Source organism: Odontomachus brunneus, unplaced genomic scaffold (assembly GCF_010583005.1).
Source record: "Odontomachus brunneus isolate Ranch 3 - 2012 unplaced genomic scaffold, Obru_v1 Obru_scaffold_011, whole genome shotgun sequence".
Classification (NCBI taxonomy): Eukaryota; Metazoa; Arthropoda; class Insecta; order Hymenoptera; family Formicidae; genus Odontomachus; species Odontomachus brunneus.
The window spans coordinates 2,447,465-2,474,323 of NW_022639461.1; the positions used below are offsets into that span (position 1 = coordinate 2,447,465).

A 26,859-nucleotide genomic window follows, 5' to 3' on the forward strand; every position below is an offset into this window, starting at 1 on the left:
GGCTCCAACCTTCGTCGGCGCGCAATTGCGACGAGGACGGAAGGAGCTCTGAATGAGTGCGACAGGAATCGTGCTAAGAGCGATTAATGGTCAAAGAACCGCTCTTTTCTCTCTTTCCGCGCAACGTATCGCGACGCAAATGTAAGTCGAGCAATCGAGCGTTCTCTTCCTCCAATTGCCACCCACCCATCCATCCACCCACCCACCCACGTACGCGACACGCACACGTGTAGGCTGAATGCGTACAGGTCGTCCCAAAACTGAGTTACGACGAAATAATAAAACCGCTGTGTCGGCTTTTCGCCGAGAAACATTCGACTCTCCGAGTCAGATAGCGGAACGCGATATTGAAATCGCGGTTTATTTTGCGCAGCGTATTGTGCACGTATCGCCAACTGCGTACAAACATCGAAATTCGATCGGAACGGAGAGGTGTGGCACCCCTCCGCTTACTAATTTCGGTTTAATCATTAGCATCTTGGCCGAGAGAGCGAGTCGAAGCAGCATCGCTATCGGTCGTTTGGCACTCAGCACCCGGCGACGATGTTTATCACATGACTCTCGGAAGCATCTCGGACGAACAAATATTTCCGAACGGTTCCGCGCGTGTGTCGGAAAGCAGACACACCATCCAGCGCGGCGAGAACGGGGTCATTTATAATTACAAAAACCGTCCGAGTGTGTAACCCTCGCTATTTCGAGCGTCTTCACGGAAGAAGAGAGTCAATTGTCGATTTCACGTTGCCACACTTCCTTACTTTCGTCGGCAAGTCGACCGATGAATCGAAAGGAAAGCGAGCTGATAAAATCGGAAAATCTAGTTTTTCCTCTATTTCAGTACATTTCACTAAAAAAATGTAGAATTTTTTTTTAAGTAGAAACAATCGAAAATAATAAGCATTCTTAAACTACACGGAGAGAATATTATAGTTTTTTTGTTATATCAATTGTTTCTTTCCAATTTTACTAGGTTTCTAACTAAAGTTTGCTATAGTTTGCTAAGGAATAAACATAGAAAATATATATTTCGCTAGAAGACATAGGAAATTATTTAATAGCACATTTTAGTTCCTAAAATACAAATAACATGAAATAACATGAAATAGAAGGATAGTTAATTACTGTAGAATGTCGTTCTATTCTTGGGTTACAAAATTCTATGATAATTTTTATTGCAGAAATTCTCTCCATGTAAAGTAAAAATTACGTATCGCGAGCAAAATAAAATTTCTATGTAATTTCTACGGAAAGAAAAAGAGAATACAACAAAATAAAGTATCACGATATTCTTAATTTCTATTTCTGTATCACAAGATATGAAAAAATTTCTCCAGCTTTTCTGTTTCGATCCTCGTTAATATTTACGTATATTCAACCAGATCAACCGTGTCGAACGTGTCGAAAATGTTCGTGGCGTCGTGCAAGGATACGATTACGTAAGAAACGCGTTCGGCCGCGCGAATCTTTTCGCAAAAGATCGACGCCGCGGCAAGTTTCGTCACTGCGCGACGCAGAAAAATACGGTGTCGACGGACGAGCAAACACAAATAAACCCGGCTGAGAGAGGTGACATGCTCGACAAGTACGGGCAATGCTGCGTGTATCACTCGACGGCCTTGAACCAACTCGCAGGGCTTCCACGATGGAAGGAATTCAACGGTTTCCAGGACAAACGCAGCTGCGCTCTGCATGGCTACGTGGACACGCGCGCACGTTCGTGTTTCGCGTGGCAATAACGTTGCAACGATTCCCGGCTGACCGTTTGTAACTCGATAGATCCAATGCGCCATTGGATGCACAATGTTTTCAGTTTCATACATATTTCCATCGATGACGCTAACGCGTCTCCTTGTTAATATTTTAGAAATAGTTATTTTCTTTTTATACAGGGTGTCCCACCTAAACCAGGCCACCTAAATATCTCCATGAATTGTGAAAAAAATATTTTATACATAAATTGAATGATATGAAGAAACCAATACGTTGCAAAAAAGATTATTTTTTCAAAGTAATTTTTTTCAGAGTTTTCGATCGAAGATCATCGATGTTTTTTTTTGCATATAAATACTTTTTTTTATTGTATCGTATAGCTGATATTAAAATACGTTGAAATATGTATATGACATTACTTTTAAATTGATCTTTGACTCTGAAAATTAAAGTGAAACTAGTGCTATCGCACTACAAATGATCTCTGAAAGCCTTAAGACTTGATCATTTCCAAGCAATTTATCAGTTTATCGATTTATCGTTCGCGATGAGTTACTTAAAGTAAGAGAAAATTGAAGGAAATATTTAGATGGCCTGGTTTAAGTGGGACACTGCATATTCTTGAAGGGAAATACTGAGATTCTCCTCGTTGATATTCGTTCCGTATGACTTCTCAAAAGATTTATATGTTTTCAAATATATCCTCCATCTGCTTCTCTATTTTGTTATCGCGACACGCTTCGTGGACGATATCACTCTTCTTCTCATGTATGAGTAGTAAAAAAAAAACTGGAGCAAAAATGTATCTCATTATTTCAGATCTCTATCTTCTAGTCAGAACGTTATTCAGTCAATATTTATAATTTTTTTAGCAAAATTTATAACACAATTGAAATTCCGGCTGTCCCCAAAATCTGTGGAGAATTAAAATTATGCAACAAATATTTGTTTCAACCAGATATACATATGTGACAAAGTTTTTTCCATTATCGTCTTTTTAATGATCCGTTTAACAGAATATTCCAGACGTTAACGTTGAATTGTCCTAGAGACTACGTATCGCAAGTAATGCATAACTTAAGAAATTAAGCGCACTTGGAAAACATGTGTATCGTCAGCAAGCGTCGAGACAAGATAACAAGGGTATTATACGAGCGTTTTCACAAACATCTTCAGAGTTAGATGTAAATCGCGCTGAGAGTATTAACAGATATGTTCCTTGGTGATTCCGACTGGCTACGACGTGGCTTGCACGGCCTTAGAAAGTGGAATATTTGCTATTCCGCCCCACGCATGTCTGATCTACGTAACACGTGGGTGGACAACCGCACATGCTTAACATTGAGAGTGACAGTTTAGCGTCTGCTTTAATGGTCCACCAGCGGACAATACCATTTGCCATCCCCGCGTCGCGCCCATTATATGCACTTGCAACAACGCCTCTGCAACCGACCGCTCCTAATAATCGAAGAAGCAATTGTGGGTGTTTGTGTACGCGGTGAAAATACTCTCGGGTTAAATCTAAAGGGTAAACGGGTTTCTTGAAGATCACGAGGGAACTAAGAGAGAGAAGAAACTATTCTGATCCTATAATACTGTTCGTTCTCTCGCGGGTCAAGGAAGAATCGCAATCGGTCCCACTCACTATAGATATCGCGATTGCGGGATATTCACATGTTATCGATGAACACCCACGGTCGCGATTGCTATGAAATTGAACTCGATATCGTCGAAATGAGCGATTAATATTTCAAGCAAAAGTATCGTAGTGCTCGACTCAAAGAGAGAATAAAAATTTCACAGTATCGATTTAATCATTAACATCGACGGCCCCGTTATACCGTGAATAAAAATGTCCGCAAATAAAAGGATAAGTGCAGAAGAGATTAAATATTTCGCGAATGTGAAAACAAAGGATGTCGCTGTTCCCACGCCACACGGCATTAATTTCTCGCCGAGTTGTCTGATGGCACGCGCGCGCGCGCGCACACACATACACACACACACACACACACACAAGGCTGCTTGTCCAAATTAGATTTATACCTCCTATATAAGTATCGATCGGGAGATGATCAAATTGTTTCGTCCGGGGCATGAAACAGCTTTTACCCTGATTGACGACGAACGAGCTGTACGAATTGGACACGAGCGCGCGTACGCACACACGCGATCGCGTGCGGTTATGCATTTAATTAAACATCGTGCGGCCATTTGCGAAATTGCGCGAAAGTCGACAGTGAACGATGCGTTTCTTACGCGTCGAAGATGCGTATCTCTTCAGCTCATTGTTTGGCGATGCAGAAGCTGGATTCGATTCGAGAATTTCTCTCCTGCGCCATATGGACACCATGTGGCGATGGTGGCGGAGGACTCATCCAGAGCTTGACCGACGATTAATTTGACCCAGCTGCTGATATGGCTTCGGCGGGAACGCGCACGGTGGAACAGTAGGAGAATAAGCAGGCGGAACGGCGAATGGGTATGTTAAACAGCGGGATAATTAGCGAGCCACCCGCACACGCCGGTAACAAACGGCCGCTTGAGACAAAAACGAGAAGCCAGCCAGCGAGGCATTGGGTAATCGAGGAAATTGACGGTCGTTGACCGCTCAACTACTGCAGAATTCTCATACGCGTGGAAGTGTTCAAACAACGCCGATGCAGAGTATGCAAATTTCCAGAGCAATGATCGTTAAATAAACAGATCGAACAATTATCGTGGCATATCATTTCTCATTTTAATAAACACACACTCTTTTTCTGAATCAGTGAATAGCCACTGATATCAGTTATAAGTATAGCACTGAGCACTGAAAGTGCAACACTTATAACTGCAAATCAGTGTATATTCACTGTTTTCAGTGATGTTTCACTGATTCATTTTAAGAGAGCACACTGCCTGGGATACAAGTCACATTTGTTCTCGTCTATGTAAGTTAAGTTAGCTATATCTCCATTATAGAAGTTGCTTGGAACATCAAATTGAAAATAACTAATTATTTGTTGATTTTAATATATTTTAATGTATTGAATTTATAAGAGGGCGGGAAAGAGATATAGATGGGAAATTATGTAGCAATGAATGCGTAGATAGTGTGTAAATGAAGGCGTTAGGTAGGAAAGCAAGATTTGGGGCGGAAAAAGTGCATAATAAAAGTTATAATGTTATAAAGAACAGATAGTTAGATTAGTGTAGATAGTGCAAAGAAAATTATCGATAGAAGAAATGTATAATAGATAGTGATAGAAAACAAAATATACTGATATTACGGAAAATAGTTAGATAGATTAATGTAGATAGTGCAAAGAAAATTATCGATAGAGGAAATGTATAATAGATAGTGATAGAAAACAAAATATACTGATATTACGGAAAATAGTTAGATAGATTAATGTAGATAGTGCAAAGAAAATTATCGATAGAGGAAATGTATAATAGATAGTGATAGAAAACAAAATATACTGATATTACGGAAAATAGTTAGATAGATTAATGTAGATAGTGCAAAGAAAATTATCGATAGAGGAAATGTATAATAGATAGTGATAGAAAACAAAATATACTGATATTACGGAAAAGGAGATGAGAAGGATCGATCGAGGCGGTACAAATACATCGCATATCGTCCAAAATAAACTTAACTGATATATAATTTCGTATTTTTTGCCAGGTTAATCAGAAAAAAATATTGCATTATCGTAACGATAAAGGAGAGTGGCTTCATCAGCAGTTGTTACGTGGAAGGATGCAATTTATCTTGTCGTTCGACGGATTTGAGGAGTCCTCATAACGACGTTGGCGAATCATAGTTATTTGCGACAGGGTGTGTATTGCTTCTTTTTCTAGGACTCGGCGCGGAAATAGGTCATGGCAAGGGGCCGAGGAGTTTATAGGGCGGAGGAAGTCGATTCTCGCCGAGGCCGGCTTTTATCTATGGCGTTCGCACTCACTTTGTCGTCTCTGCAAGACGAGACGAACAAACGTGATCAATCGCATTAGCGTGAAAGTATGTAATCCGAGGCCTTCCTGTTTTCACCTGTCGCCGATGGAATCCCTCCACGTGCACCGCTACTTCATCATCAACTAGAAGCTAACTAAGCGTCTGGCAAATCTTAGGTAAACAACGTGACGTCCCGTTGTCGAGCTTCTATGTTGAAGTAGACGTGTTGTTTTCCTGCTTTCAGTTTAGCACAAATTGCGAGGGAACATCGTCGACGGTACATTCAAGATAAGGAATATCTCCGCTTTAAGAAATGCAACGCGACGCAACAAAGATACAAAGGAGTCTCCGTACATCACATACATCAACGTACACGTTACTACGATCTCAAGTTGCAATCTGAAATGATAAAATTCACGTGAGTAAAAGGAAAGAGATAATTTGAATATATACTGCGGTGTTCCAGATCTGACAGGAGAACGTTCTACACTTTTTACTTAGCATGTGAAGAAATTTATTTCTGCGGCGGTGTGCCTTGAAACTATCGTGATTCAATATGTATGCGCGCGACGACGGTAACAGTACCCGGATTATCGATGTTCCTTTTAAATACATCGATATCTATTCACCGGTATTTATGTGCCGGCATATCGATATCCGATTAACAGAGTCCGCTCTTCGAACCAGCTTGGAACCACGGCATAACGCGGCCGACGAGCGACGACGGTTACGTCCATTCAAGTAACACCCGGGTGCAATGGCCGAGGTCGGTATCTACGGCCCTGATCCCCCGCGCTCGCGTTCACATACCCAGCGCCAAGTATTTATAGTTGCGAGTACAATAGCTACGACGGCTGAGCTCGCTGCTCAGTCTGAACCTTTTCCCGGATACTGATTACGGTCACATCAGCCATTCACACCTCTCTGTTATTTAGTGAGAAATAGAGCTCTCCTAAAAATGTCAGTAGGACAGAACGAGAAGTCGTCGGACTAGGCCGATCATCGAGCTCGAATAGAAAGAAAGAAAATCTAGGAAAATATCGTAACACAAGGAACAAGGACGAAAGAATATCAGAGAAGCTAGACGACAAAATACAACACGAGGATAGAGCGTAAAAAGGAGAGAGTCACGCAGCGAGAAGGACTCAAAGGAAGCGGTCGACGGTGGTGCATCGCGCTTTGGGGCGACCGGCACGTTAAATAAAGAGAACCGACGGTAGAGTAGCTGCGACGTTGCCAGCTCGGCTGACTATTGATCCACGCCGACGACTCGAGGTACGGTCGGGGGTCAGGCGCCTACGAAGCGACAACGCCGCGCTCCCAGCTGATCGGGAGCTCCGGTCGGCACGACTCGATTCGAGTCCTACGGGCCTCGGGGCCGCCGCAGCCGCTTCGTGCCTCTCGCTCCGTATAAGAGAATCGCGCCGCCTCGTCGCACTCGTGCGCCTAGAAACAGTCGCGATACAAGGGGTCTTATATCCTCGAAAAATATCGTGTATTTCTATGAAAAGCTATAGTTCATGTGTTATATATACTGGAGCTTTTCATCGGAATATCGTATGCGATATTTTCCAGGAATACGGCCCCAGAATCGATCTTGCCGCCCACTCGATAAGCCAACTAACAGTTGAATTATACATGTCTGTTTCTCCTGCAAATTGGACAAAGACAAACGTGCGATCTAACTGTTGAATTAGCTTACCAAGAGATTGGAAAAATCGATCCACAGCCCACAACTGCCGTTATTCCGGTTCGAAGCGAACGGAGGACTTGATTTTCCTTGCTCCTTGCGCGGACGCCGTTCATTCTCCCCCTCCTCCTTGGCACGGATGTGAAAGACAACGCAGGCTACTTTCGGCGGAGCGTTAAGAGCGTTACATAACGGAATATTATATTCTTTTCGCGGTTGGAGCGTAGGAGGCGCGAGGTTAAAGACTCCGATCTGAAATGGATGTCAACGTCTTTGCATCTTTTGTCAAAGGGATCGATCAAACGCGCGTGATAGTATCAGAACGCGATCTTATCGCGCGATTATCTCGTCAAGGAACTGGAAAACTCACTTCATCGTCTCGAGTGACATCGCGGAGTTGTTTTATTCTCCACATGATTATCATTTCCACCAAAAAACGTTTATCGTATCGCGGTTTTTACGAGATATGGGTTTTTACGAGATACTTGAAGAGCAATCGATTTCCTCTCGGCTGCATCCTATCCGCCAAAAGGATTTGGATCTGACTTATCGATGTCGTTACGTAACGTCCGCAGGAACTGATCTCCTATCCATTCTTCAGGAAACGTGCTTTCAATGCCCAATGAATTGTACAGAACGTATCAAAGGCGACATATAGTCTCTTGGAAAGAAATAAAAGCCCGTGTTACGGATTGGAAGTTGAAGATTGCGGATTGAAGATTAAATTTCGACGAATCAATGCACTTTGGTCTTGGCCTACTTAGCTCCAATTAGTCAAGTTCCAATCTTCAATCCGCAATCCTCTACCTCCAATCCGTAGTGTGATGGACTTGAGTCAACTCGTGTCATTATTTCTGTTTATAGAAAGATCTGATTTTACGAGAGCTACGTGAAACAATTAAAAAATCAATTCCAGTCTAAGCAATTTTTCAAGATTTGCAGATACTTTAATTTTTATTCACGGAAAAATTCTTTATAGTATAAGTAAAATAAATTATGTCGTAAATGATAAACAGACACAACATAAACTTCTCAATTACAGATATAGAAATTAGAATAAAACAGTAAAACAGAGTAAATAATTAATGAAATAAATAGATAAACATGAAAATATATGAACTGATGCGTGAAGGAGACGAAACAGGAAAATAAAGCAATATAACACAGTGACGTAGTTAGTTCGATAAAATATTTTGAAGATATCGACGGTTCAAAAATGTTAATTTCCCCTTATAATAAATCCTCTTTTTTATCATGAGACGAGGTATCATTCGACAAAATTTATTGATAAAAAAATCGAGTTTATGCGACGCTCTTCGCCAGCTAGTTCGCTTTTTTTCTAGGCACATTTATCATCTATGCAATTTCCGCGTATTCGACGGACCCGTTTTTCGTGTAGGAAAAAAGACAAAGGCATAGTGACGAGATCAATACGAGGTTCGTAAAAGCATTCGTTCGTACAACGTTACAGAGTTACTAAATGGCACGTGAACTACTCTACACAAAAGAGAATATTGACGCAGAGAGATATCCATGTTGAGAAAAGAGGAAAGAGAGAGATCTTTCTCTCTCTCTGCTCTTCTCTTGAGAGAGAGATCAGACCGAAAAACCAGATGACCCTACCCTTCGGAATCGCCTCCTCCTGACCATGACCGACGACGACAACGACGACGACGACGACGACGACGACGACGACGACGTGTACAAGGACGCACGAGTTTTCACGTGGTCTTCCTGTAACCTACAAAACTTTGCCAATTGAGGCCACTCTCGGACTTATTATTAGGTAACCAATATGCAACCGTGTTCTTTCGAGCTAATTTGCAGCCGCGGTTGCCAATCTTTCGATTCTTTTTAAGTCATGGTCTTAGCCCGCGAGGTAAGGTGAGACTTCTCGTTTAACTCGCCGTCAATATTCCTCGGTAGCGTTTTCTTTAGCGAATAATACCAAGCTCTCACGTTAAATAATCAAGAAAAAATAATCAAGAAAAAATTAGGTAAGATGACAAAATTTTGATTACTAATGCAGCAGCGATTATACTGAGAATGAGCTATTAGTGCTTTAGTGTTATATAATGTTACTGCTTATTCCTCCGGTCATTAGTATTCTGCGCGTGTTTTTTTTTCTTTTCTGTAGACTGTTGGCAGCGTTGATGGAAGCGTCTCGGCGACGTCTGCTCGTCGCGAGTTCACCTTTCGTCGGCATTTTCTACTCGCCATTTAAATTCGTTCATGTGACGCATACGATCGCCTTTATAGATCGTAGCTCAGTCGAAATTGTATGTCGTCGTCGTAGTCGTCGGCGACGACTACAACGACGACGGCAACAACATCGACGACGGTCGACGTCCAAGGCCGTATCGGTATAAACACGCGTGACAGTTTAGACAAGTGAGTAGCAGGTGTGCCGGCGAATATCTCTCAACGGCGAAATCTTTTCCTATCCTTACTTTCGGACTGTTTGAAACGTGGACACGCGAAAAGTCAAAGAGAGAGAGAGAGAGACAGAGAGAGAGAGAGAGAGCACGGCAGAATTCGAAAAGTGTGATATAGCGGCTTGGAAACACGTTTGTTTCCTCGAAACACTCGTGAACTGTTATTCAGAGAGCGAGTGGCCTCTTTGCGGAGAGGCAGCCTCTCGAGAAAACATTCCCCGAGATATCAAAAATAATATACGAAACGTGAAAACAATCTCGAAGTCGTATAAATGAAACAATATACTTGTCTCGACGTCTCAAAAATATCGCAGAGCTTGATAGTGATCGTTATAGATTCGACCGCTGATTTGTCACGGAATACGTATTACTTTCCAAGCGATATTTCTGCCGCGTGTATAAAGGAGTCAGAACTATATCGGGTTGCACTCTTGACAAATATAGAAAGTTCTTTTCGAAATAGCTCCGACTAATTTTACGAAAGATATCGGACGACACCGATAATTCGTAACCCATAACGTGAAATCGCTTATTGTATTTGGACAAAATAATACACTTCACGAGCATATAGGTCGAAGGTCACCAATTAATCCACCTCCAGAAATGCCGCATTAATCTAGGAGAGCGACGCTACATACTTGATGAAGACTGTTACACGCACACGAGACATTTATCTTGAGGATGACATTGCGAAAATTAATGATCTTAGGCACGTCGGCGCAGCCATATTAATGTATGTTTGGATCTCGTCGATTGTTAGCGCAATGCATGATTGCGAGTTACAAATGAATAAAAAAAGACAGCAAGAAGCTAATTCGCAGAAGCAAATCAGCTAACTTGTTTATTAGATCTTTGATCGCAGTTTGAAATCGATTTTGCGTCTGAAAAGTATGAAACACGCGACATATTCTACAGAGGGAAAAATTTTAGTTCGTCTAATGGGAAGCAATGAAAAATCTCGCTGACGAGAAATAATGTCTTCGTTATTGTGACCGAAAACATTTGTCTGAACATTCAATTGCGTTAAAACTCGGTTGAGTGGTGACTGAGAACGATTGGCTTGAGTAGAAACCTCTCAACAGGAATCTTTCTATTCTTACAACCGAGTTTTTCATTTGATTTCCCGATAATAACAAATTCAGTCACACTAACGTGCGCTTTCCTAAAAATATGAACATGAACGACCACGAAATGCTTTCGTTCGTCGCGTGAAAGAATGTGTTCTTAGAAAAGAAAGGGACAAAAGGAAATCAATGATAGATCTCGACCAGGACAACCTTGCAACAAATGTGCTGCCAGGTTAGCGACTAATACATTCCGAGAACGGCTCGGACTTATCGCTTGGTGACTCGCAGGTATTTGTTTCCAAAACACAGGCTAACAAAATATCGTCGCGCGTTGCTTTCCCAACGAATGTGAGACAGCTGTAAGGCAGACACGGAAAATTTGTAAAAATGCTGCTTGCACAGTAAAGATTAATTATTGCCACGTATCGCAATAATTCGGAGAAATCTCGCAATATATTATCCAACAGTATGTGTGTGTATTATAAAAAAAAAAGAATTTAACTCGACTGTGTTGAATAAAAATATTGAAGCATTGGAATCAAAATACCAAAGTGTTGGGAAAAAAATACCCGCGTCATCGATTTCTCGTGACAGACGTGACTCTTTACCAAAATTAGCATCCGCCATTGGTGGATCGTGCTGTTTAAGACTCCTGTGGTGTGATTCTACAACGACAGTGCCGTTATCATTACGTCGTCCTTGTGCAGATATAATGTATGATAGAAAAGCTGCGTAACGATAACAACACTGTCGTTAAAAGTTACAGAATCACATCACTGGAACCGTATTCTTGACGTCTTTCTAATTCTCAAGTTAAACAATCTTATATGGTTATTTTGAGGGGGACGCTGGTATGAGAAAAACGGAACTTGAAATAAAAAGAGCGCGTACTTAGCATCCGAAATATGTCAAGAATTGTACGATTCCTGGTTTTACTGCTGTTACTCTGGCTTGATGACGTCAGAAGCGAGAAAACGTATGCCAAAAATTCTTGTGCATCACTCTTAAATGGAACGATTTTTGGAAGAATATTTTAGATCGATTGAACACACCTGTAAAATACTTCAAAAATTATCATCTTCCCTTCACAGTAAAAATATAATCTTATAAATATTTCTTATATAATATAATAATATAAATAAATATAACTTATTCGTTTAACGCGCTATGTAGTCTTTATAATTTAAAGATTAATACGTGAAACATAAAAATCTTTTCCAAACAGAAATATTCCTTCAAGTAACCTTAAAATTAACATGGCAAAATTATGGGTTAAGAAAGAAGATTGTATGTCGCGTTAATTATAAGGCTACGGATTGACTGACAAGTAAAGTGATAATTTCCGGAACATTTCACAAGTGTGCTGAAGCGACCTGAAGTGTTCTCTCATGCAAAAATCGATTTCATGTAAAAGTGATATGCAAGAATTTCTGGCATACGTTTCCTCGCTTCTGACGTCATCAATATAGGGGTTCCGCGGCAGCGAGACCAAGAGCGTTAGAAAAAAAAAAGAAAAAAGAATCAGTGACGCGACAGATGTCTCAACAGGCTTCCCGTGGAGCCTCGGCTTGCGTAAGGACGATCGATGCTCCGATAATGCGTGCTGTCGCGAATTCTGTGTTCGATACAAATAGTTTTATCGGATTATTGACCTTCGTTATACACACTGGCGGGAGAAGGTGGTGAATCTATTAACGGCAGATAGCTTCGATTGTTCGCGAGGCGTACCTGGCACGAAAGATATATAACCCGCATCGCATCGGGATCAAACGTAGAAACCGTGCGCGACGACCGATGTCGGTGCCTTTATTGACAAATCGTTGAGCTCCTGACTCGCGCAGCAATGAGCAACATTACGGCCGTAAAGCAATACACCTAGCTACGGCATTCGTCATTGATTCGGCCGCGAAATAGTTTGCCTCGCGCAACGCCATGCGCCGCACAATTGCGCGCAATTAACCGCTGACGACGATTTCGAGGCGCGCCGCATGTATAACGATCTCCGTCGTAAAACCGACCGTTCGCAAACACACGCGGTGCGTTACGTAATTGCGCCGCAATCGCGGAATTATCGTGGTCTCTGCTGGTGCAAGCCTCTCTTCTTCTGCCGGAGACGAAAACAAATAGCGAAGCGCGCATCGCTGACTTCGACTTGAAATCAGTCCGCACTCAGTCTGATTAACTTTAATCTGACGTTTCTCAACGTTATCAAGCGTTGTGCGATAAGCACGTTTATCTCTTCCACAAAGAATGCTTTTTTCTGTATGACATCGGGAAAGATATCTACGACACTGAAGAAAGAAAATTGAGTTATGATCGTTCCTAAACGAGTATGATTTCGCGGTCCGACCTCTCAGCTCGAAAACGTTCACTCAAAAAAAAAGTTTTAACTGGCCCAGATGTCCAAATGTCAAAGTTAAAATCTATCACAGCTTTCTGTGTCTACTGGAAAATTATCTATGGTACGTAGAATTAACCATAGCAGCACTCTAGCAACGTCCGCGAGCAAGTTTAGGAGGAGATTGTGAGAATTATACGTTCGTTTGTTTCCCGTCGCTGGTGTGTTTCACTTGGTAGTCAGTTTTGATAAGAAGCATGACTAACTTTAATCCGGTTGGGCGCCACAGAGAGACAAACTTCTCTTGCCAAACTTTACAAACACCTCGGATAGAGAAATTCTGTCCCTGTCATCTGTATTGATCGAACGCGAAGCGTACGCGATACCGCAATATTTACCGTTTATTTATCCGTCTTGGCTAATTTCTCGCGTCTGGACAATTTTTGCTACGACCGCGAGGCAATTTTGCGAGGTGTGCTGGACGAGATTTCCGATTTGGCTGCGAATGGCTCGTGTGTTCGGCCGCGAAAGCGGAGGAACAAAGTTAGGTCACGGATCGATATTACACGGCGGCAGACCCGAGGGACAATTCGCGTAACCCTCGCCTTGTTCAGACAGCACACGGTAAGCTGTTCGGATAGAAACTGCCGGGGACGGCATCGAGAAGTCGCGCGAACATTGCATTGGGTGTTTCAAGAATCGCGCTTCGTGACCTTTCGCGAAGGCGGGTCCTTCTCCGACGATGTTGCGGACGATCTCACCGTCGATTCCGCTTCGGGGGGGAATCCATCCATAAAAATTTCACACGTCCATGTTCCTGTACACCGTGCAAAAGAAACCGCGAAGGGAAAAGCGACGCGGGAGTGTACGTACGTAGGTGCATTCGGCGCGGCTAAAAGTGAAAACGCATAGAGCGTTCTCCGCTTGCGTCACCGCGATTATATTTCTGATATGGCCACGTTGGAACGTCCATAGTTGATGTGATCCACAAACCGCGAATTACGGCGATAAGACGTCGCGCTTTGTGTCGTAGTTAGCGCGTACACGCTGCGTCTCAATCTAATGCCGAGCGAATGACGCGCGTCTGTTTATTGCTCATAACGTTTGCGCAAATTGAAGAGTTTACGAGACAGCGACTACAGTGTTTGGATAACAACATGCTCCGTTCTTACCGAGTCGGGGAAAATTCTGTTGTCGATCGTGTTGAAAATCAAATTGAAATTGCAGTTACCGTGTCATATGGAACTTTGCCAATTATCTCGCTCGATAATTGCGTTACGTTAAACCGCTGGATCTAATGGACTCTGTGTAGCACCGAGACTGATTAAGAGATAATTGCGATTTCTACGCGGGTTCACGCGACGACAGTTGGTAACGGGGCATCGTGGCGAAATAGATTTGATTAAACGCGAGCGAAGCGTGGGAGCATCCTCTGGCCCGGATGCTCGTGAAATTCTACCGTCTGCGCGACCGGTTCCATTAGCGTGAATCAAAGTTTAAGGCCCCTTTCTACTGCAGGCTCGAGGCCGAACGGCTCGGGCGTGCAGCGCTTGAGTAAATTTTCTTTATCCGCCTCTACATCTGGACTTTCGAGCGGGACAACCGTGCATTTCGCACGGTCTACCTTTATAGTATAAATTGCCTCGTGAAAGTTATCTCATCGTGATGTAGAACCGTTTGTTGTCCTATGTAGAAGAAAAATGCTTCTCTCAGAGGGTTCCAAATTGCACGCTCAGATTTAACTGCGATTGTGCGGTTAGGCGACACACGTTGGGGAAGATTTCGGGTCGACTGATCATGCCCGTCCTCCTCATCGCTTGGGAACAAGGGAACAGCTAAGATGTCGTTAATCCAAGCGAGGTGATAATCGCAAGGTAAAACACGACCGATTCTCGTAGGTCACACATATGTGACAACCTTCTCGCAAACTCGCCGGGATACTTAGCAATTAATTTGGCACTGAACTTGAGACTATTTTGGACTCTTAATCGACGAAAACGAGTTCTCAGCCAACTAATACGACCCTCGACGGTTCGAGAACTCGACCCTCGAGAACTTTAACGAGAAAATCCTCGAAAAATAATAGACAGGTCGGACTTTATGCTGATTAAGCAGGTACGCCAGGTCGCAGAAGATGCACGGCTGCGAGGCGCGTTTTACGGCTTTTCAATGATTCGAAAAGCATTGGGCAATCGAGCAAGCCGAAACTCTCGTCGAACATTCGGCGCGGCCGTTGCCGAGGGGCTGCCTTTTACCGCACACCGCAACCCCTTTGTCCTTCCTTTCGGTCGAGCCGTTCTTTCACAATGATCCACTCTCCCCTCTCTCTCGCTCTCTCTGCCCCGACTCTCCCGGCCCGTCGCTCCTTCTCGCTTACGCCTCGTGTCGCTCTAGTTCCTCCTGTTCGCTCCGCTCGTCTCGAGCGGCGAGCTACGGCTAGGTCTGCGTCGGCGCCGACGGCTGGGGGAATCAGCGGTGTTGCCAGTTCGGGCGAACCGGCGGTTGCCACGAGGAGAGAGTCCACGGTAGAGCCGTCCGGATCTCCGACACAGTCGCTTTTTGCTTTTGACGCGCGGCGGGCGACGCGGCCGGTCGCCGTAGCGCGATATGCACGAGCGTGTCATGTGACACGCGTGACAAGTGGTGCGCGCCGCGGCGTTGCTGCACGACGCGACACGGATAGGCGGCTTTCGTTGGAAATATAAGGAGAAAGAAAGAGGAAGAGATAGAGAGAGGGAAAGGAGAGAAAGAAAGAGAGAGAGAGAGAGAGAGAGAGAGAGAGGTAGAGAGAGAAAGCGTGACTGGGAGAGGGAAAGAGGAGGTGAAGGGCGCGCTACGAAAGAAAATAACGCGTGTTGCGTGCGTGTGTGCGTGAGAGAGACCCATCGGTGCCGGCTTCACCGCGGCGAACTGGTATTCCCCCGCGATTTCGTACGGTGCTCCTCGTGCAGTACCGTGGAGCAATTATGTTACCGGTGCGACGCGGCGACGGCACCGACGGACGACACGCCAGTAGCACCATCATCCACCTCGCTACCCTCAACATCAGCCGCAGCGTCACCAGGAGGCCCTGCATGAGACACCGCAGCGGTTACCTCGCGAACGGTTAGAACCTTCTTTCCGACGGGCCACTCCTCGTCGTGTTACCCGTCTCCCGCTTTTGTTCTCTGGAGCGAGATATTCGGGCTTGGCCGCACGGGAAACACGATCGTGGCTCTCGGTAAGTAGGTAGTTGAAGAGAAGAGAGAGGGTGAAGACTGGAAAGAGTTACCTTCCGTTTCTCGCGCTTTGCTTGTCGCGGAGTACTTGTCGGTCGCGAACGGTGAGAGACGTCGCGACGACGTTTCCGAGCACGTGCTCGCACGGTCGGTCGATCAATCGTATCCAAACTACCACCAGTGTGAGAAAAAAAAAGCGTAGAGTTCGAACAGCGAGGCATAGGCCGAGAATCGAAGAAGGGAGAGAAAGTGCGGTCGTAAACTCGAACAGGTTCGGCGTCCGCGAAGAGAAGCCCACCCCGTTCAGGACATGGGAGATCGCTGTCGTTGTATCCGTGCAAATCGTCACATTACAGGTCTTAGGAATGCGGGAGCGGACGGTGGTGGCGAGGTGTTCGCGCTGGTGGTTGGTCTTTCTGGTCACGGTGGTGGTCGTCGCGCGAGTCGCGGGTGCGGACACGCTGCCGTCGTTGTCGTCGTCGACCACATCGTCGCGAGTACAATGTCCGGGTGGATGCGAATGCGCGCAGAACAACGGCGGCGGCGGCGGCGGTGGCAGTCTGGCGTGCGCGGAGCGCAATTTCCTCGGCCTCGGTTTGCCGAAGGATGCTACGAGCGTCTCGCTGAGAAATGTCCGAGCGGCTGCCATTCCGGTAGCAGCGTTGGAGACGTCTGCGAAGCTGCGAAACCTGCTGTGGACGTCGAGCGGCATCGAGAGGATAGAGTCCGGCGTGTTTCGCGTGGCAGTGCACCTCGAGCGGCTCGATCTAGGTGATAACCGACTGACCGAGCTACCGTCGGACGTCTTCCATCCGTTGCACCAACTCCAGTACCTGAACCTCACGGGGAACAGGCTGGTCGCGCTACCGCGGCTCCTGTTTCACGGTTTGGAGCGCCTTCAGGAGATCCGTCTGGCGACGAACCGGCTCTCCGTACTGCCCTATCAGGCGTTCGCCCCCGCCAGGGAGCTCACGCGGCTCGATCTCTGCAGTAACCTGTTGGTCTCCTTACCGGACCATAGTTTTCGGCTGAACGAACAGCTGCAGGAGCTACGACTCGCCGGCAATCGACTGACGAAGCTACCGTCGCGACTGTTCTCCGGCTTGGCGCGACTCAAGGTGCTCGATCTCGCCGCCAACGAGATCGACGCGCTGCCGCGCGGCCTCTTCAACGAGCTTACGGCCTTGGAGCACCTCGACCTCGAGGCCAATCCGATCACACGTCTGTCGGACGTCGCGTTTCAAGGCCTGACCGGTCTACGATGGCTCGGCCTGAGTCACCTGCCGATCGCGTCGCTACCCAAGGACCTGTGGCGACCCGTCAGTAGACTGAGGACCCTGCTGTTATCCGGGACCAAACTGGAGAACCTTCGGAACGAGAATCTAGCGGGCTTGAGCGAGTTGGAGACGTTGGAGATGAAGGACAGCCCTCTGCGTGAGATCGGTCAGCTAACGTTGAACGAGACACCGTCCCTGCGCCGGCTCGACCTGCGGAACAATGACCTGGCCTTTCTGCCGGCGAATGTCGCGCATCTGTCGCTGCTGGACGAACTGCAGCTGCAGGGTAATCCATGGGCATGCGACTGTCGCATGTTCTGGTTCGTCAAGTGGACTGAAAGCAGGACGCATCTACGTGCTGCCTTCCAGAGCGGACTCAAGTGCGGCCACGAAGTCGACGACGCCGAAGTGGACATCTTTCACACCCTGCGCTACCTCAACTGCAGTGGGCCCACCTTAATGAGGGCCACCAGCACCCAGCAATACCTGCTGCTGAGCTCAGTATTGCTCGAGTGCGAATTCAACGGGAACCCTGCACCTTCGTTGACCTGGGTGACGCCAAACGGCCTGGTCTTCCATTGGATACCGGATCCGGGCTTCCCCGACGGCTTCGTCGACCATCCGCCGGTGCACAGCTGGCTGGCGAATCCGCCGCCAATCGATGGCCGCATACAGATCCTGGAGAACGGCTCGTTGTACATCAGAATGCTGCTACGAGAGGACGTGGGTCTGTACAAGTGCACAGCGCACAGCCCGATCGGCAATTGCACCGTCTACGTGACGTTGCACATGGATCCGGTAACCTTGCACAACATCAAGATCCTCAGCATCGTCATTGGTGCGATCAGCGCAGCGGCCTTCCTCCTGCTCACGTTGTTCTTGCAGTTGCTGCGGTACTTCTTCTTAAAGTGAGTATTGGTGAACGCGTAGTGTGCAAACTAAGAATAACGCGTTGTCCAACGAGTCGACGAGTGATGCGGCGGTGTACCTATTGTCGGCCAGTAACAGCCGTTAATAGTTTGTCGAGTGACAGTAACCGACTCGTCGAGTGCGTAAACTTCGAGTAGTGAGCAAACTTGTCGGAAGGTCAGGCGCGATCGATCGATTCCACCTGACGATTCCGCTCCTACACTTTTCTCTCTTTTTCTATCGTTTTCTCCATTTCCACTGCGATCGCTAATGTATTTATGAATTTCTCGCAGGTGCGGATGTATCAAGTGGTGTTTGTGCTGTAGACGCGTGGGAGTGACTCCGAGGGCGAAGCAGATTTACCAAATGCTCGACAACATCGAGCAGTACAAGAGCCAGCAGCTCGAACGACTGAGGGAGAACTACACGCAGCAGGTGCATAGAATCAAGGACAATTGCGTCCAGCAAGTGGAGTGGATTCGCGACAGCTACGAGGGGCAAATGAGGCACATACGGGATATACGGGACTACGGTACCAGTCATTTGACCGCGCTGAGAGACCAGTATTACGATCAGGTAATATGTCGCGCGAGCTTCCGCGCGGAAACGCAATCCTTGCTCGACCGAACTCGAGTCTTTGTTATCGGGAACACACGTCGCGATCATCTCTATGTGATCCTTACTTGCAACGCACCAAGTTGTCGCGCGCGAGATAACAAAGTACAAAGTTTCTTGTCACACGTATAAATCTCACATATATCAGCAACGATTTACATCTCAACGATATCGGTGAGAGAAGGCGATAAAGTCGGATATCTCGTCGCGATAAGAAACATGATAACGACACGAATTACCTCATGAACGTGACAGATACGCATCTAGACGCGTCTATTTTTTTTCACTCCTCCGCAGGTGAAGAGGGTGCGTGACTACTCCACCAGCCAACTGAACTGGGTGCGCGAGAATTACGTCTTCCAACGCAACAAGATCCGTAAGTTCAGCGCCCACCAAGTGTTGCGGTTGCGCGAGAGCTACAAGTACCAGCAGCAGACGCTCAACAAGGTGCTGGAGAACCTGCCGAATCTCTACTTCGACAACTGCCGGAGTGGTTCGTGCGGCAAGAGCGACTCTATGGTCTTCGACCCTACCAAGGACGATCTCAACGGGATGGACACCTACTTCAAGGCGAAGACGCTCGACGACCTGGCGGCGGGTCCGAGTCAGGAGGATGTCAACAGCGAGTACTACACACCGACGGAGCTGTCCTCGACCAGTCCGCACGGTCAGAACACGATGGAGGGTATTCACATCAACTACATCGAAGAGAGCGGCCCGCCGCAACCACCTCCACCGCCCACGATTCTGCCCATGCCGGCGATGTTGCAATGCATCGACGAGTACGGTGGTAGTGCGTTGTCCGTGCGCAAGTACTACGACAACAAGTTGGTCTTCAAAGGCTCCGGCCCGGAGATTCTGGCCAAGGAACCCCGACAGACCCCGGAGGCCATAGGACTTCTAGCACCTAGCAACAGTCTACCTGATCTTCCACGCGAGACCAAACTCTAGCGGAGAAAGCGAGGCAAAGCGTCGAGAACGGCCGGTGAAGAACGGGTTCCTGCTATCGTTTAAGTCTAATCAGAATTAAATAAAGAGAGAGAAAGAGAGAGAGAGAGAGAGAGAGAGAGAGAGACTCGAATAAGACAAGGTGAGCGCGGAACGGAGGGGTCACCGCCTGCCTCTGTGTCCGGTAATTGTGGGAATTGTGTCTTCGAGGAGAAGCAGAGGAGATAAAGGAGATGGTACTATTTGAAGCTTCTTCCGGGTTTGGATGTACGACCGACGTCATAGGAGTGCCCTCACGGGATCGTTCGAGAAAAACTCGTGTCAGTGCCAAGAAACAGGAGATCCATCTGCCAAGATCGATGACTGTCGATCGCAGTGTGTGCATGTGTTAACTTTAGGAGAACAAAAAAAATTGCGGACAGTTTCCAAGGGCTGGACTGGCCGAGCTGTTCGATCAGTTGCCAACCTTGCAACCTGTCCGTCTTGCCGCAACGTGTGTTTCTTCGTCGATGTCATCGTTTTTGGATGATCACTCGAGAAGATTATAAGGAAAAATGGGAAAACAAAGAAGAGAAAGAAAGAACAAAAAAAGAGGAGTAAGAATGACGCGAATTCGCGTCTTTGTCAATTGGGCTGTAAAAAGATCGATTTCCTTTTACGAGCGCGATACGGAGGGAGGGAGGGAGGGGGAGAAAGAGAGAGAGAGAGAGAGAGAATAATTTCGCCTAGCTGTCAATTCCGCTCATTCAATTGACTCTCATTCAAGTTGCGATCTCCGAGTTCCCCCATCGAGGAGTCGTGATTTCTTAATTCTGTAAATAGGCGTGCGCGATGTTTTACGTATCAATGGCTGCGAAAAGGGGAAAACGAAAAGTTTTCCAGGTCGGATCTTCTTTTGCGAAAGACTGACGCGCGGCGGAATCGTCTCGCCCGATCGTTCGTTTTACAGTTGCTTTCTCCTTCTTCGTCTCGATTTTCGTCTTGCGAGTAAGTAAACGCGGTGACGAGTCTCTTCGGCGAGAACGTATACACGGTCGCTGGCGTTCGCTTGCTCGCGTTCCTTTGTTCCTTTTATCGCTTGTGTTTAGCGAGATAGATTGAAAATTGTCCGAGTATATACACAGAAGCGTGTCCTTATTGAAGAGGGAAAGAAAACAAATATAGAAGAAGAGGAAGACATACCGATACCGAGAAGACAGTATAACGAACGTACGTACTTAATTTTCTATCGTTGCACCAACATATCCAATCGTTCGCGTGCAGAAGAAAGAAAGTGACAAAAAATAGAAATAGAGAAATCATATAAATATATATATAAATATATAAATATAAATATATATATATATATATATATATATATATATATATATATATAAATATAAATAAAAATATATATCGGCTGTTGATATTTTCGAGTCGAGAAAGCAACAAAGACATTGTATTGTACATTTTCGAATCGTTCCGATACGTTTTGCAACAATGCGCCCCTTTGTTTCAATAAATCCTGTGACGGTGACGTCGCCAAATACATCTGCACATCTTAATTCCCATCCAAATTCCACTTCGCGCGAAGAGAGAAAGAGAGAGAAAGTTAGAGAGGATACATAGAAAACTTGATCGAGCCGGTTCGGCGATTATCTTCCTTAGACACGTGCGCGCGCTAAGTGGCAGGAATTAAACCTACCAACCGCGCCAATTAGCAACGAGCGAGGTGCACTAACTGTATTCTCGTACAAGTTATCGTTTGCCGACTCGAAAGAATCCAATTAACGCGGACCCTGATCACTCGGCGACGAGCAGTTCGATCCCATCCACGCAACGTCGCTTCGCGTCCGAGTTGCACGAGAATGGGAGGGGTCAAGGGTGAGAAAGCGGACCGAGTCCATAATTCGTCGGAGATGCGGCGGCACTCGTCGCATTTGAACTCATTATTGCGGACTTGGCTCGCTCGCAATCGATCAATTGTCCGTCAGCAAGCAGACAACACTCTCGTGCCGGAGGAGACCGAGCGTGATTCACGGAAAGGGCAAATACCGCATAATACCGATCCATTTGAGCGACGTCAATCGTGCAGAAACGACTGAGTCACCGCGGCACGACAGCGGCGAGAACGGGACGGAAAACGAGGGCGGCCAAAAGAGCGTTGCTGTTATTTTCGGATCGCACCGCAGCAGCGTTATGTAGAGATAAAGTTTTATCGTAGCTCGTGCCGTAAGCGGAGGAGGAGGAGATCGCAACGCGGCGCAACAAGACGAGGGAATTGTAAACCATGGGGGAAACTATGCGGTTGATCGGTCGGTCGATGGGGTCGGCTTTGCAACTGCGTTATGGGAAACGTGAAAAGCACTGTCAGGAAAAACCTACGTGAGTTAAAAGTGAGATCGATAGCAGATCGTCGTCGGATTGTAATCAGACGGACGTGCAGTCAACGTTTTCTCGGCGATAAGTCGCGTTGCGGACATGATTACGAAATCCTCGAACTTGTCGAGAACGATATCTCGCGATCGCAGAGAAGCGATTCCGTGTAGAAGCAAATATATATACACCGGTATACACGCAGATACGTTGCAATTATAATGTAGGCACGTAATGTGTCCCCGCGCGCGATTCTCAGCCGGTGTAAACACATGGAGTTATTAACGTGCAGCGCACAGAGAACCTCTGGCAACGAACACGAAATAAAAGTACGTACACCGCGGTGGAAACACGAGCGAGGTCGAGAGTCGCGAGAGCTAGGTGCACTGAGAAAAAAATACTTAAAAACTTATTTTTGGTATATAAAGATATTATTTCATAAAAACAAACTTTATTTCACACAGATCAACTTTAAAACAAATGACTGAACCAATAAGAAAACACAATTAGTTTTACATTTTTATTAATAAGTTATTAAGAAGTAATTCATGGTATTACTAACGAAACTGATGGTTATATAGAACTTTGGTTTGTCAGCGACCGAGAAATAATAATAAATAAAATAATCGATAAGTATCAATTATAATTTTTATGAGGTATCAGATAATGCCGATTGTACCAGTAATTGAACTGAAAAATGAATCATGTCCTAATTACGAATAATACAGACTCAATGATATCGAATGCTCATAAAATAATATTACAAATTGACACAAAAAAATATCTTTCATTAAAATTTCGAAGATTCAAAAATTTTAGAAACATTGAATACAAATGTATTATTAATGTCCCAATCAGTGGGACATAGTTCAATTATACGTAATAACGTTTATCTTATATCTCACAAGTAAATTTCCAAGTATTTTTTCTCAGTAGGCGTTGCCGAAGAACATCCGAGTTTCGCAGACAGATAGGGGGATCCTGATTTCAAGTGTTTGTAGATTTACTTTGCTCTAACAAAAAATGCCTCATGCGCTTTGCTCCAACAGAAAGCGAATTGCTCGATAAAAAAAAGAAGCTATGTTCAAAAGATGTAAAGAATGATTCTTTCATGTGTTTAATTACGCGACGTTTTTTTCTTTTCTTTTGCAGATATATCTTTGTGCATGTAGAAGCTTTTTTCCAACTATTGATATAACAACAATAGTGGAACGAAATGAAATACCCGCGGCATACAATGCCTTTTTACGATTGTACTGATGCTACCAAACGTTCTACAATTTTTTTCGAAAAATACAAGTTTCGCGATAACGTCTTAAGTCCTTGTGATAAGTCGCCAATTAAATAGAGATGTTCGTCCCGAAGTGATTGTCACATAGACAATTAACGCGTATTAATAGCGCAGTACTCTATGATTTTCATGAAAGCACAAAAGTTCATAATGGCCCTGATTTTCATCCAGCTATCAAGGAAAAACGTTATCTGCGTTTATCAAAAAACACGTGCCCATTATTGATTTGCAGCTTTTCAGGCAAACCCTGTTATGTACCGCCAATCGTAAATGCGAATCGGAATTGGTAGCGCTGTGCAAACAACGCAATCGATCAGCCTCTAATCGTACCTCGCTGGTGTTTCCATCACGGCCATACGTACTCTTATTTCGTGTTTGCGCGTTGTCAGGAGCACCAAATGAGCTCTGTATGCCACGCGTTAATAATTCTATGTTTACACCAGCTAAGAATCACGCACGTGGACGCAGCCCCCGTCTCTTCCGATGATATTCTACGTTATAATTGTAACATATCTGCGCGTATCTTGTACATATCTTGTACACCGGCGCGTATATATATTGGTTTTTTAGGCAAAACTAATCGTACCTCTGTTCTCACAGATCTCGCCGGTGCTCGCGCATGTTGGCGTTCACAACGAGTTATTCTCTCTCCTTTAATTTATACTTTGGGGTAAACTACAAACGCGAATGCATGCTTCGTACTATAAAATTTATGAGCGGTTTTATGAGAGGTTTTAACAGAGTGCTAAAGATAACAGTTGCGCGTTACTCGCTATTAGATTCTGGAATACCGAGGCGAATAAATTTTACGATAGTTGTACACGAATACGAAATAAATTTTACTTCTGCGATAAGAGAAGGTATACCTGTTATTGACGCTGAAGCGGATCTTTGCCATTCTTGATCATCGGCGATCCGCCGGATAACGGTGGTTGAATAATTAAGTGTAAAAGATAGCGCTTCAAGCCACTTAATGAAATAACGCGAAACAATCGATCTTTCGCAGAGAAAGCTAGGATATAGATAAGTTTTTTCCGTATCGTCGTGTAAACCGCCTTCAGGGTTCTAGAGCCAACTTTATCTCTACATACTTTCGTAAGGTCGTCTATCGGATCTTGTGATAAAGCGCTGTAAGTCATCATGTAAACTATTCCCGATTTACAACTACCCCAATCGTTACTATTCCGATACACCCGTGCAATCAAAAGTCGAAAACAACCGAAACTCGGCAAGTATCATTTGGAAGCGTCGCTGTGCCATTCGAGTTCACTAATTTAACACTTGTATTTGTACAAGTCGGCTGATTAAGAATCCATTGTACCAATTTCTTGGTAAGCTAACTAATTCTATATGTTTAGTTAAATCACGTGTCTATCTTTGTCTAATTTGAAGGAGCAACAAAGCAGACTTATGAGTTATCTGTTAGTCAGTTCAACCAAGAGGTTGGAAAAATCGGTTCTAAATGTAGCAACGCTTTTTCTTCATAAGTTTTGCAACGTACTCAATATCCAATAAGAAAACGTATCTTCTGAGAATTATCAGGAAACAAATGTTCATATTGGATACGGAGTACATTACGCAACTCATCGAGAAAAATCATTTGTACCGTTTTGTCATCTTCAATGAGCCAACTGTATTTCGTTAACGAGAGAATAACTACGACATGGAAATATAATCGACGTATGTCGGAAGAGTGTTTAAATTATAAACGTTGAACTAACAGTTGCCACTTTGATATAAGATCTTTGTTCTATTCAGAAGCGCCAATTACGATCTGCTGGCGAAAGCTCTACCACGATCAGCCTTTTGATTATGAAATAATCGGTGTCGCTTTACAAGCGAACCCTCCGTGTGTATCATTTTCATAATTATTATATATGAAAACTGTGTACACGTGATTACATACGCGAAAGTATACGAGGAAATAAAGTTCAACTGGTGCGCCTTTGGCCGCGTGTTTCTACCTTGTTAGTTAAACGGGTATTACCTATCAGGCAACGAGATCTGCGCTCCCAAGAGTGAGCAAAAAAAAAAGAAAGACAGAATGAACAAAACGAGAAACCTGAAACCACTACGCTTAGAGAATAGTTAAAGTACGCTGACACGCGTAACACGGCACATCGAATCTTAGGCGAGAAAGAGCGAGCGAGAAAGTGAGGAGAATCCTTCTCTGTTCCTTCATAAACCGAAAAGCTCGTACTTATGCTTCCAGCATGTATATTTTTTATACGACGTCGTTTTGAACCGCGAAGCCTTAACGAAGGGATTGCGCACACACAAGTATGCGACTTAAATAGTGCGAACACTCGATGACTCGCCAAGACACGAAGAAAAAAGAAAAACAATAAGAAAAAGTTATGATTGCAAAAAGTTACTTCTTCAGGAATAACTTTCGCAGTGTGCGCAACGAATCGCGGACACCTACTGGAAAATATGTTCCATTTACCTATCTTGATATGTAAATGGCTCCGTGAACCTCATTCTCAGCGAAATTAAGTACTATTGTAAGAAATAATTTTGTAGTAAAGATTTATATATGTATATATATTGTAGTACGTGTCTCTTGTTTTTGATGATGTAGCAGTAAAGGGGGAATTTTATTTTTTTGAAGTGCGAGATGTTCTTAAGGCTCTTGGTCCCAACAGTCGTGGAACCTTGAACTGATGATGTCAGAAGCGAGAAAACGCATGCCAAAAATTCTTGCGTGCCATTTTCAAATAAAAACATATTTATACACTGAGAGAAATTACCCGATAAAAAATTAACAAACGGATTTCCGCTCAAATTCCGATCAATTTTTATATCGGATATCAGGATATCCGATTAAATTTTATCGAATATTTCCGATCATAATATCGTATTTCATCAGATAAATAAAAAAATTATAAACCGATATTTCTCATCGGATGTTTCCTGATTGGATACAAAAATTCATCGGTATTTTGATCGAAAATCCGTTTGTAAATTTTTTATCGGATAATTTCTTTCAATGTATGAAAGAATGTTGTCTCTCTCTCTCTCTCTCTCTCTCTCTCTCTCTCTCTCTCTCTCTCTCTCTCTCTC

The 26,859-nt window shown here is 44.7% G+C and overlaps 2 protein-coding genes across 3 annotated transcripts in view; one reads left to right on the top strand and one right to left on the bottom strand.

The window, feature by feature from the left end:
* The window catches only part of LOC116840771 (putative oxidoreductase GLYR1 homolog), a 40,950-nt gene that overhangs the window by 7,815 nt on the left and 6,276 nt on the right, over positions 1-26,859 (bottom strand). The gene's annotated exons all lie outside the window — the stretch shown is intronic.
* On the top strand, positions 14,352-21,678 carry LOC116840769 (leucine-rich repeat and immunoglobulin-like domain-containing nogo receptor-interacting protein 3). 2 transcript variants are annotated; one of them, XM_032807936.1, is made up of 4 exons: positions 14,965-16,403; positions 16,758-18,586; positions 18,881-19,163; positions 19,500-21,678. In XM_032807936.1, exons 2-4 carry the CDS (start codon positions 16,767-16,769, stop codon positions 20,151-20,153), a joined length of 2,757 nt encoding a protein of 918 aa, XP_032663827.1. In that variant the 5' UTR covers positions 14,965-16,403; positions 16,758-16,766; the 3' UTR covers positions 20,154-21,678. The 2 variants fall into 2 exon arrangements, with proteins under 2 accessions (XP_032663826.1, XP_032663827.1); XM_032807935.1 differs by having other exon boundaries at positions 14,352-18,586.

Excerpts from the sequence above, each read along its gene's own strand:
- LOC116840769 (XM_032807935.1), top strand. The coding sequence starts at position 16,767 with ATGCGGGAGCGGACGGTGGTGGCGAGGTGTTCGCGCTGGTGGTTGGTC. Across the intron at positions 18,587-18,880 it reads CTGCGGTACTTCTTCTTAAA|GTGCGGATGTATCAAGTGGT; the intron begins GTGAGTATTGGT and ends AATTTCTCGCAG. Across the intron at positions 19,164-19,499 it reads GAGACCAGTATTACGATCAG|GTGAAGAGGGTGCGTGACTA; the intron begins GTAATATGTCGC and ends ACTCCTCCGCAG.